The sequence below is a fragment of the Setaria viridis genome, chromosome 3 (assembly GCF_005286985.2).
Source record: "Setaria viridis chromosome 3, Setaria_viridis_v4.0, whole genome shotgun sequence".
Taxonomy (NCBI): Eukaryota; Viridiplantae; Streptophyta; class Magnoliopsida; order Poales; family Poaceae; genus Setaria; species Setaria viridis.
This window is the reverse complement of record NC_048265.2, coordinates 1,270,515-1,282,139: the sequence shown is the minus strand read 5'-3', so window position 1 is coordinate 1,282,139 and position 11,625 is coordinate 1,270,515. Positions and strand designations below refer to the sequence as shown.

Here is an 11,625-nt window from a genome sequence, read left to right as displayed (position 1 = left end):
CGCTCCAGTCCGGCACTCTGGCAGCCTCGTCTCCTTGCGGTTGCGGTGCATCACACCCCGCAACCACGCGGCCGAAACACGCGTTCAGCAACGGCGGCCGTGTGAGGGGCGATTTCCCTGGTGAGCGGTGAACGGGTGAAGAACCGTCAGCTGCGGCACATACGGCAACTTACTCATTGTGCAGAAGGGAAGCGATGCAAATGCAACGCATTGTGCAGGCGAAGGATGGCCGTCCGGCAGCGGAGGCCAGAATCTCACAAGCTTGTTTCACCTCTTGTGTTTTCTTCATGTACACAAAAGTTCAAAATCTGGAGTCGTTGGGAAAGAAACAAGGCCTGACTTTTGCCCTATGAATTCGAGGAATGATACTCCTACCAGTCAATGCCATGATGATCGAGCTACTTTTTCTCCCCTCTATCTCTATCTCTTTTGGAAAGAGGATAATCAAGATGTCTGTTGATGCCTTCAGCCAGCATTTACGAATTAATGTTAGTCTACCAGAGGTCAAGCAACACAGTCAGGGAGCATCATACCATCAGACTACAAGAAAAATACAGTGCTGCAGAGTGACAGAAACATATTTGGATTCGATCAATGTTCCCCTGCATCAACCAAAGACCCAGACCATACTGGCTTTGTCAGTGCAGGCTCTTTGCTATATGAACCTATTGCAGGTCTGCAGCTACTACTTGCTGTTGCAATGTTCATGGACCATGCTTAGCTTCGAACAAGATTGCAAAGGAAATCAACAAAGAAATGATAAATAGAAGAAAATTGCAGAAACAAAGACCTACGAAACCTGTACCATACGGAGTAATACAAGACACACCACAATTCTGTAGAAAAAGTTGCTCATATAACCGCTAGATTATTGTACCGATGGTTTAAACCTGCAAAGCATTTTTACACTCTGGTGATCTTGCAACCACCTTATGAAGAAAAAAGATGCTCATATTATTACTTGAGAGGAGAGCAACTCTCGGCATATCACTCTATGTAAATATTATGTACACAGCTAATCATTCTTAAGAAACTATAAGGCTGATCCTGCTCAAGCAAGCAAATCGAAACCACTGGAAACTTCAGGTTGCATTAAACCTCCGTCTTCTGCGATGTTGTCGAGCCATGCAACTAGCTGCTGAGATGTTGGTCTTGACTTGGGAGCAGCAGTCACACAAAGGCATGCTATCTCGAGGACTCTCATCAACTGGCTTTCATTCTCCTTGTGATGTATGCTTGGATGGAAAACTTCAGTTTCCCTGCCCTCCTCTTTCATCTGAAGCACCCATGACACGACATCCCTGGTCCCTTTTGGCCTGCACATGTCCACTGGCCTTCGACCAGTGAGTAGCTCAAGCAGAACAATACCAAAGCTGTATATATCACCCTTGTAAGTTGCTACAGGTGATTGTCCATATTCAGGAGGAATGTAGCCCAAGGTTCCCACTACATCTGTGGTGACATGTGTCTCATATGCACAGATAAGTCTTGCTAAACCAAAATCGGCCAGATGGGCCTCAAAGTTCTCATCCAGAAGGATATTGCTTGATTTGATATCTCGGTGCAATATGTGGGGATCACAAGACATATGCAAGTATGCCAGCCCCCTTGCTGCACCCTGTGCTATCCTTAGTCTCTTCCGCCAATCCAACAGCATCCCACTATCAGCCCTCTCATGAAGCCAGTAGTCCAAGCTGCCGTTCTCCATATATGAGTAGATCAATAGCCTGTCATTACCGACCTTGCAATAACCTTGCAGCAAGACAAGGTTCTCATGTTGGGCCCGTGACAGTGTCTCCACCTCAGCTTGGAATTCCCGCTCGATCTGAGAGTAGTCGCCTGAAAGCCTTTTGATTGCAACTCTCCTCCCATCTGGTAGTGTCGACTTGTAGACAAGCCCAAAACCGCCACATCCAACTATATAGGCTTGATCAAAGTTGTTGGTGGATTTCAAGATGTCCTCAATGCTGAATTCTTTGTTGTTTTGGAAAAGCAGCACAAGGCATGAGTTAGAAGACTCTGAGTCTTCAGCATTTGCTACAGCCTTTGGATTACACTCCTGCATTCTTGAATGAACAATCCTTGCCACAATCACATAAGCACAGAACAAGAAAGCGGCAACCCCAACTGCAGTTCCCAGTCCAAGGCCGACAAGCGCGCCTTTGCTCTTCTTACCGCGTGCAGCTTCTACGAGTGAAGCCTTCTCTGAGCACGAAGAATTCCGAAGAAGGCAGAGTGCAGAGTTACCTTCAAAATCCTCATTTGTGAATGTGGAGAATTGCCCACCAGTAGGGACATCTCCAGTCAGATTGTTGTATGACACATCAAACTTGGAGAGAAAATTCAGCTTCGTTAGAGATGAGGGTATTGTCCCATTGAGATTGTTGTGGGCCAAATTCAGCACTTCCAAACTCGACATATTTGACAACTCATCAGGAATTGGCCCTGAGAACTTATTCCAGCTCAAGTCCATGTGCTGAAGCTTCACAAGATGACCAAAGCTTGACCAGATCGGCCCAATAAGCAAGTTGTTTGAGAGTATAAGGGACGGTGGAAAGCTGCTGACTTGGTTGTACTGCAAACCTTTGCCAGTTGAGTTCTTCTTGATGAATAATGGTAGGTCCTCTGTTGGTGACTGCTCACTCGAGCCATTACTTGAAATCAAACTCCTCATCTGTGTGAAGCTCACAGGAAGCTCCCCACTGAAAGAATTGTTTGACAGGTCGATGTAGAAGAGATTGTTCAGCTTCCCTAGCCATGGTGGGATGTTCCCGTTTAACTTGTTCCATGAAATGTCCAGCACATTGAGACTTTCCAAGGTCTGAAGCCAAGGCGGGATTGTGCCTGTGAGTAAGCAATTTGCCAGGACAAGCACCTCCATGCTCTTGAACCCATTGATGCCATCCACTGGCATTGTCTCACCACCACGGAAGTTCCTGGTGAGCACCAAACTTGTCAGGTTGGGCAGGTGTTGCAAGACTTGCAACGCTGATGACAGGTTTGTGAAGCCATTTCCTGTCAGTGAGAGATAGGATACGGATCTCAAATCCTTAAAAGTCTCTGGTATCTCCCCCACAAGTTTGTTCCTTGCAAGGTTCAGAGTCCTCAACTCAGGGCACGACGAGATGCCAGAAGGTATAGCACCAATCAGATTGTTGCTTCCAACATCAAAAGTGTTCAGCTTCGGCAGAAATTTGAAGTCAATAGCAATCTCACCAGACAGCGAGTTATTCCTTAGGCTGATTACCCTCAGCGTTGGACATCTCGATAGGGAAGCAGGCAATTCACCATGGAACATATTGGAGGCCAAGTTTAAGCACTCCAGCCTCCTCATACCTCCAAACACATCAGGAATGGAGCCAGAGAACCTGTTATAGGACAAGTCGAGCTGCACAAGCTGAGAGAGGTTACCAAGATCATTGCCGAGGTTGCCGGTGAGCTTGTTTTCCTGTAAGCTCAGCCTCGTCAACTTGGGCAACGTGTACAGGTCGCCGGGGATGTTCCCAGTTAAGCAATTGCCGTCGAGAGAGAGCTCCGCCAGCGCCTTGCATCGGCTCAGGCCGCTGGGGACCTCGCCGGAGAAGCCATTCCCCGAGAACCGCAGGACCTCGACAGGCGCAATACAGAGCGCGGACGAGTTGATGCCGCCGGAGAAGTTGTTGCCGGAGATATCAAGAACCGTCAGGTTCGCCGCGGCGGGGAACGCGGGGTGCGGCCCGTCGAAGGTGTTGGAGGAGATGTTGACCACTTCGATCGCCGGGAAGCCGCCGTCGCTGGCCGGGAACGTGCCGGAAAGCCCGTTCGCGCTGAGGTCGAGCACCCGCAGCCTCGCCAGCTGGCCGAGCGCCACCGGCGCCGCGCCGCGGAGCGAGTTCCGGGAGAGGTTGAGCGTGACGAGGCCGTCGAGGGAGGCGACCGAGGAGGAGATGCCGCCGTGGAGGCTCTTGTTGGAGAGATCCAGACCGACCACCCGCCCAAGATCGCAGGCGACGCCGGTCCAGGAACAGCAGGCGTCGTCGTCGGGACCCCACCCGACGAGCCCGGCGGCCTTGCTGTCCAAGCCATTGGAGAAGTTGAGGAGCGCCTGCCGGTCGGTGGGGTGGCACGTCTGGTTCAGGGACTGCCCCCCATGGACGTGGAGCAGAACGGCGGCGAGCAAGAAGTGGAACAGCCAGCGGAAGGCCCCCATCTCCGGCGAGAAACGGCGGCGGGATCCGGAAAGGAGGAGCTTTCCCCGCAGGGCATGAACGACTGCAAGGACACCGGAAGGAATTCTTGCCGAAACTCACACCACCTTGCTACGCCGCATGCATCCCAGCATCAAGAACAGGCACCCACAGCTTCGATGAGGAACACGCGATTGTTGCAGAAACCCAACAGGAAGAGGAAAGGCCTGCCGTTTAAGCAAAATCCGGACAGAGGTTCAGAATCAGAGAAGCAAGAGCAGGCAACTTTGCATGGAAGATTTCCTCATTTCTTTTGGCCCTCTCGTCCGCGCTGAATCGCGAGATTTTGAGAGACGCAGAGAGAGGACGAGGACATCACAGCACAGGAGCAAGAGGGGGGAGGAAAGTCAGAGGAAAGACAGGGACGGTTGGTTTTGACTCCGATGCGCTCAGCAGTGCGGATCGGATTTGTTTATCCCCATTTCTCTCTGCTGCTGCTGCTGCCTTCTCTTTCTTTATTCAGGGATCCACCATTTCCATCTCGCTCCTCGTTTCTCTCTCATACTTTCTCGTGTCCTCTCTCTCGTGGTAGGCGGCGCACCGGTACCAGTTGTGCATTTGATTCAACTGCAATTAATAAGCGGCGGGCGTTCTGAACTAGTGGAGGAAGCGGACGCGGATCAAACGGGGTGGGCTGAAAATAAATACTCCTGCAGTGGTGGGCGGTTTGGACTTGGGAGAGAGAATTTTTCAAAAAAAAAAACTTGGGAGAGAGGAGAGAGGTCAGAGTAGGCGATGGCGACGGCAGTGGTGGCGCAAGTTGCTACTGTACACTGCAGGCAGCAGCTAGCATCAGTTTTCAGTAAAACCTGGCCGGCCAGCGCAGAGTAGCCAGTAGGGCATGAAATTGGATTAATCGTCGTATATTCATTAATCGATTAAATTCAAAGAGATCTTCAAGATTGTGTGCCATGATGTCCTTGGCATCCTATGGCTGTGCAGTTACACATATTAATTTAATATATACAAAATCTATCCATAATTCTCCAAATGAAGCTCATAGGAATAAGGCAAAACTTAGCAGCTGATTAGCTGATTACATGGTCTCACAGCTAATGGCTGCAAGCGCGATCGTAGGCTAGAATATTAAATTAGTCGTGAAAATATGATCTGTGTTTAACTTTGCGTTAAACTCACTTTTCAGTTTTCATGAGCCAAACAAAAAATTCTTAAAACACATGCTAACCGAATAACAACCCAAAACTGGTTTTCCTAACATTCCTCATTAAACTTGTTTTATCAAAACAAATTTTATTTTTTGAGATCCAAACAACCACTTAGAGACTATAAATTAAGCCATTAGTCATGAACTTCATGTAAATAAATTGTCAGTTTTTGCTGAAGCGAAGTCAGAAACTCAATTTTTCCTATGATTTGAGGGGTCGGTGGTGCAAAATCTTTCAAAGTTTTGCTAAAATTTAGATATTTATTGGAGAATGAACTGTGTTAGGGGGCCTACGCCCCTCCCCCTTAGAGACACCAATTCACAACTAATGGATACAAGCACGATCCTAAATTAGAATATTAAAATTAGCCGCGAAAATATGCCGTGCACCTATTATACCTTTTATTTTTCATTAATCGGTTAAATCCATAGCGACCTTCAAGATTGTACGCGATGATGTCATTTGTATCCTATGGCTGTGCAGTTACACATATTAATTTTAAGATTGTATGTATTCAGCTGTATCTTACAGAAACCTGGCAGCTAGCTATGATCCTATGACCTTTGGTTCTGATTGGCAGCTCTTGATTTGATACCAAAATAAGCCCCTTGTGATTTTAATTCTAAGACTAGAACCTCCAATTGAAACCTACGCAATAAGGCAAAACTTAGAAGCAGCTGATTACAGGGTGAGCGGTGGAGACCACATAATAAGCCATTAGCGATGAAATAGCTGGAGATAAATTGTCAGTTTTTGCCAAACGGTGATGACCGTTAGGTACACCAATCCACACATCTAATGGCTGCAAGCGCGATCCTAGACTAGAAAAATTAAATTAGCCATGAAAAAATGCCACTCGTACAGTTTAATTTGTGTTTTTTATTTTTTAGTAAATGTTTGCAATCACAGTAATGCTGCTAAAACTGTCCTTGAAAATACCGCTTAAATTGCTGCTGTTGATGTCCACCGTCCACGGCACAGTAGGTCCAGTACGAGTCTAGGATCGCTGTACAACCAACCAGGTGCCGTACCCGTTGGTTCTTGGCGGCTGGCGCAATGGCATTATGACATGGACGGACCTCTGCTGCACGCAGAAGCCCCCACTCTCTTGAATTCGTCTGCGTGAAGAGTAGACGTGTTGTTGGTGGTGGTCTTTTATGGCGGATGCAGAATTTTTGGTCGACGGTGGGCTGAGTTGGCCGCTTTGGGAGCATAGCGATATAGCATCCAATGGGAAAGTCAAAAGAGCTCGGAGTCGAAAGAGAGAGAGGGAAATCAGAGGAACGGGCAAAGCAGAGAAAATAAAGCAGGGATGAATGAAGGTGCAAGAGGTGACAGAGGTAGGCCTACCGTGCCATTCCGGTCTGGTGAGTCATGGCGCTAGATGGTTAGATAGTGTGTGCTGTGGCGGTGGTGTTCATGCATGCCAGCATTTGATCTGACATGCGTGGCGTGACACTCAAACATCCTGCACGCCTGTAAAGCGGACTAGTGCTTGTTTGCTGCAAGATGCCAAGATGTAGTACGCAAACTTTTTGGTACGATGAAGAGACTTTTTAAGCGGTGCGCAATGCAGCTTGCATCATTTTTTTTTTGGCTATTTCACAGTGTCTGAGTGTCATGCATGGGGTTTTCCTTTTTTTTGGTTCCAATCACTTTCATCGTGCTCCGTCACGTCTTTGTTTAAACCCATATTCATTTGGCATAGCTATAGTAATGGGAGTGCTGGCATTTCTCTTTTATTTCCTAGAAAAAAACCTTTAAAGCCCTTGTCCCGTATAGGCGCCCATCACGCATGATCGCCTGATGTTTGTCGAGCGTGTGGTGATCGATCGAGCGAACGTGCCCGTCCTTCGCGTGCAGCGAGCCAACCGGCACGCCGGCGCGGGCACGCGATCCAACCCATCAATCAAACCATCCAAATCCAAAGGAACCCCCGGGCAATGTGCGAGTCAACCACGGCCCCGGCGCCCCGGGCGGCCGTGCCCGGGCGGCCGAGCAACTGGCAATGGCGCGCCCGCCTTGTACGCCGCTTGACGACAGCCGAGACGAGACGGGCGGGGAGCTTTGATCAGTTTTGGCTTAGCGCTCACGCAATTCTCCCAATCGATCGCTTTCTTTAGCCGCTTTTCTATATTCCTCGCTCCGCCGCGAGGGCAAAGCGCGAGCTGACTTTATATTATTCTCGGTCCCGCCGTTAGCGCTGCCTCCTGTTCCCTTGGACCGACGAGAACGCAGTGCAGCTGGAACCGGAACTGATGTGTAAACTAAACTCACCACTGTCACTGTGTGAAACCCAGGCAGTGCAGGGCGGCGAACACTCTTGCTGAATGCTGATGGTGACTCACAAAACGACGCCTGCTCCATGGATCTCTGCATGTTCGTCTTGCAACGACGCGTACGTATCTGACAGGGCCGGATTAGATTATGCTACCACACACGCGACGGGCATTAGATTTTGTACTTCCAAGTGGTTACTCCATAGGCTATGGAATACTATGGAACTATGGAAGACTGGTGGCCCGATGTGGGTTGGCGATGAGAGTTAACACTTTGCAAAAGTCGACGCACTGAGGCCTCCGAGATTATTGCAACCCTTTGCTTGCTTCGTAGCTGCTTTGAGTACAGCCTAAAAAAGGGCCATTATCTCTGGTTGACTCCTTAACTGTGCTAGTGGCTAGATACAGCGAGTCTTCGGTGTCAGTGATGAGTAGTGTCTATCTACTACAGTAGCTACACTAGGTCCTGGTTATCTGCAGGGTTGTACTGGAGTAAGCAGTTAGCAATGCAGAGCACTGTGCGCCGCGCTTATCGTGCACGCGAACGTTGTACTGCAGATCTGTACAAAAATGGAGACGCATCCAAAGCCACGCCCCACGCTTCTTGTTCAAGCGACCAGAACAGCACTGATCTCGGTGCTGTGCTAACCCGATGGCGACGAGCAAGTTGGAGTAAGACCTACTGCAGCGAAAGCCACACTAGTGAGCACAACTCTTGAAATTTCTGTAAAACCTTCGAGTGTTCAACTCTTGAAAAAGTTTCTGTTAACGTTGTCGCGTCGTTGCTGGCTAAATCCTGAAGAAAAGGATTTTAGGCTTCCTTCCAGAAGCCTGAATGGGAGTCAGAGATCTCGACGCATGCATGCCCACGCTTGACTTGGCGCAGAGAAAGGGACATGTGTTGGCGACGCAAATCTAGGGGAGCCTTGCTTCGATGTCAAGCATGTTTCTTCACCTTTCTACAAAGGGCTTGTCGTTGATTCCATCGCAGTCGTGCGAAGTGTGCGGGGTCGTTGGGCTTTCGTTGACGTCGCCAGGTCAAAGGTCTCCAACGCCGATCGAGATGCCGTTGGAGCCGTGCCGTATAGCTAGCTATCATCGGTTGCGTGGGATCACGGCCGGAAATACGGCTCTGAATAAACAATGGACGCTACAAGAAAAAGGAATCCTGCATTCTTTCTTTGGCTGGTTTGGCACATCTCCCAGATCTCAGCTCCAGGTCAAATTTAGAGTTTATAAACAAAAATAAAATGATTTGAATATTTATTTTGTTCTAAGTTCGATCAAAAGGATTCATCTAAACAGCCTAATTAATGTAGCTCTAGCTAGCTCCATCTCCATAAAACTTTGAAATACGAATACATAGCTTAAATAAATTTTGGGAGCCAAAGATATACCAAATCTTAATTAAAAAAGATATACCAAATAGGCCCTTTAATCCATGCTCCTAATGACCCTGTGTCATCCATGTAACCATGGAAGGCTATCATTCTTAGTTGCCAATCTTTCTCCAGCACAAAACCACATGTTAGTAAAAACTAAAAGAGAATATTTTAGCTAAGGCCCTCTTTGTACGGTAGCAGAGGCCGGAGATTATTCTTTTTTCTAGAAAAAGCTAAGACCCTCTTTGAATCACTTAGAGCTAAATATTACTTGTGTTAATTAATTGGTGGAATTTCAGCTAACAAAATTGTTAGGTGGGTGGTTTGTAACATGTAAGGCACTAGTTGGTCTATTAGATGGGGATCCAAATGGAGCCTTAGCTGTTTTTTAGTAGCTAATGATAGTTAGCTCTTAGCGTCGGTGTTTTATACTCGGCAACCTACCGAGGGGTATCTCAAGGTAGTGGATTGGTTGGTGGGGGACGTGGGACCTGGAACTCGAAGGTAAAAGCGAGGACACAAGATACGGATTTATACAGGTTCGGACCGCCAGAGTAGCGTAATACCCTACGTCCTATTTGGGGTATTGTATATTGCGCCCTGCGCTTGGGTATTGTTTGGTGTTGAGGATTTGATCCTCTATTGTGGTTCTAGGAGGTCTTGGCCTGCCGATCCAGGGACCCCTGTCCTCCTTTATATACTCTAGGGGATGGGATTACTAGTCGGTTAACTAGTAGGATTACAATGTATAAGTCCTAGTAGGATTACAGAGGAATCCTAGTAGGAGTCCGTCTTCTTCCTTCCTTGTGGGTACTAGGGATCTATCCCCGACAAGCCCCCAAACACTTTATAGTCGAATGCAGCAGTCTTTGAGTACTTTTCAGATCCTCGCTGAGTAGTTTAGTGCTTCTCGAGTACTCTGTCTGGCTGAATCTTCAAAGTTCCTCAAAGCTGCCACGAGGCTATGGTGTGCTCAAGCTCTTTATCGTCTTGATTTTGTAATCTTCATCTTTACTGATATGGAGCGCGACGGAAGTCACACTCCATATGGAGTAGCCCCCGAGCCTTAGGTTGAATCGAAGAATCAGACTGAGGACCAATAAAATTTTAAATCTTCTTTGTTCATCTTGAAAAAATCAACTGTATGGTGTAACTTATCAGCCCCTGAGCCTTAAAATAATTAAATAATCAATCCGAGGGTCTTTAGTCTTCACGCAAGTCATCATCCGAGTTGTATCGCGGCATCCACCCCCCGAGCTTATGTGCCAGGTGAGCCGTAGAAGCCACATTGAGTAGTTATTTGGTGCTTAGCCCCCGAGCTTGGAAGCTAGCTGAGTCATTGAAGATGTTCTGAGTAGTAATTGGCGCTTAGCCCCCGAGCCTAGGAGCTAGCGGAGCCATTGTAGGTACGCTGAGCGTCCTGGAGAGTCATCGCCGAAGCTTGACCTGCAAAAAGAGATGCATACATTATGTAGCATATTGTAGAATTTAGAACTACTAAAATTTATTCAGTGATAAATATAAATGTTGTGTGTCATGCTCTTGTTTCGACCATATTCCTCCAAGTAGTTAGCCTGTTATGTTTAGACTCCCAGACCCATTTTAGCCATTGCCACTGCGTGTGAGATCTTTGTCTCATGTACGCATACTAGCACTGCTGCTACGGAGATCTTTATCTCGCATCCTAGCTTTTAAGCATGACAGAAGATCCGAGGCTTTCACGAATTGAGGCGTGTTCTGCTCGAGTAGATTAACAACCGCTAAGAGAAGACATTTAAAATAAGTAGTTGGCATTGCGACAAAAAGACTGCGCGATTGCGCTTAAAGTAGTCGTTGACACTTTTCTGCCTTTTGGCAAACAGCGTGTTGCCACGCAAAGGATTTATACTTCCTTAGGGTGTAGCTGTTGTGAGCCTACAACACTCAGTGTACCAAACCCGTGGCCGTAGCCTCCGAAATTTGATGTACCAAGCCTGTTGGCAGAGGTTCTGGAACTCAGTGCACAAAACTTATGGCTATAGCCTCCGTAATTCGGTGTACCAAGCCCATGACTGTCGATTAACATGTCCCAGGAATAATTGGCAAAGTGTAACTCTGGAGGGTAATTTCCGTCCAGAGGCGTACACAAAAAAGTACTCGGCGTGTTGCCCTGCATGCGGAAAATAAGCTGGAAAAATTATATGAAATAACTAAAAATAAGACTTAGCTTGATCGTGGACGATTGTCGACGAAGCCGTGTTGATTGTTGATGAAGTCAACTAGTCGGAGTCAATTCCGACTAGTTGTTGACAGTGAGAAGTTTACCCCGACTAGTTTTCTAGTCGAGACGAGTAGTTCAAGTAGTCATTAGGGAGCTGGCGTAGACGTCTTGCTCTTGCAGAAGTAGTCGATCGCATCGTCGGAGATTTGTTGGAGTTGCCACGCAGGCTGAAGTCCTTCTGGTAGCTTTTTTGGTGTGCGCATAGCTGAATACACCATTGATTTCCAGCGCTAGAGGGAACAACGACAATCGTTTCTTTATTTTGATGCTTAACGTGTTTTTCGGTCTCCGATCAACAAAGCTAGCCTCTGC

At 47.6% G+C, this 11,625-nt stretch overlaps 1 protein-coding gene across 1 annotated transcript; it reads right to left on the bottom strand.

Moving 5' to 3' along the window:
* Nucleotides 1-834: 834 nt before the first annotated feature.
* Nucleotides 835-4,845, bottom strand: LOC117848768 (phytosulfokine receptor 1). The gene has a single exon (XM_034730303.2). The coding sequence runs from the start codon at nt 4,187-4,189 to the stop codon at nt 1,052-1,054; it is 3,138 nt and encodes a 1,045-aa protein (XP_034586194.1). The 5' UTR covers nt 4,190-4,845; the 3' UTR covers nt 835-1,051.
* Nucleotides 4,846-11,625: the final 6,780 nt, after the last annotated feature.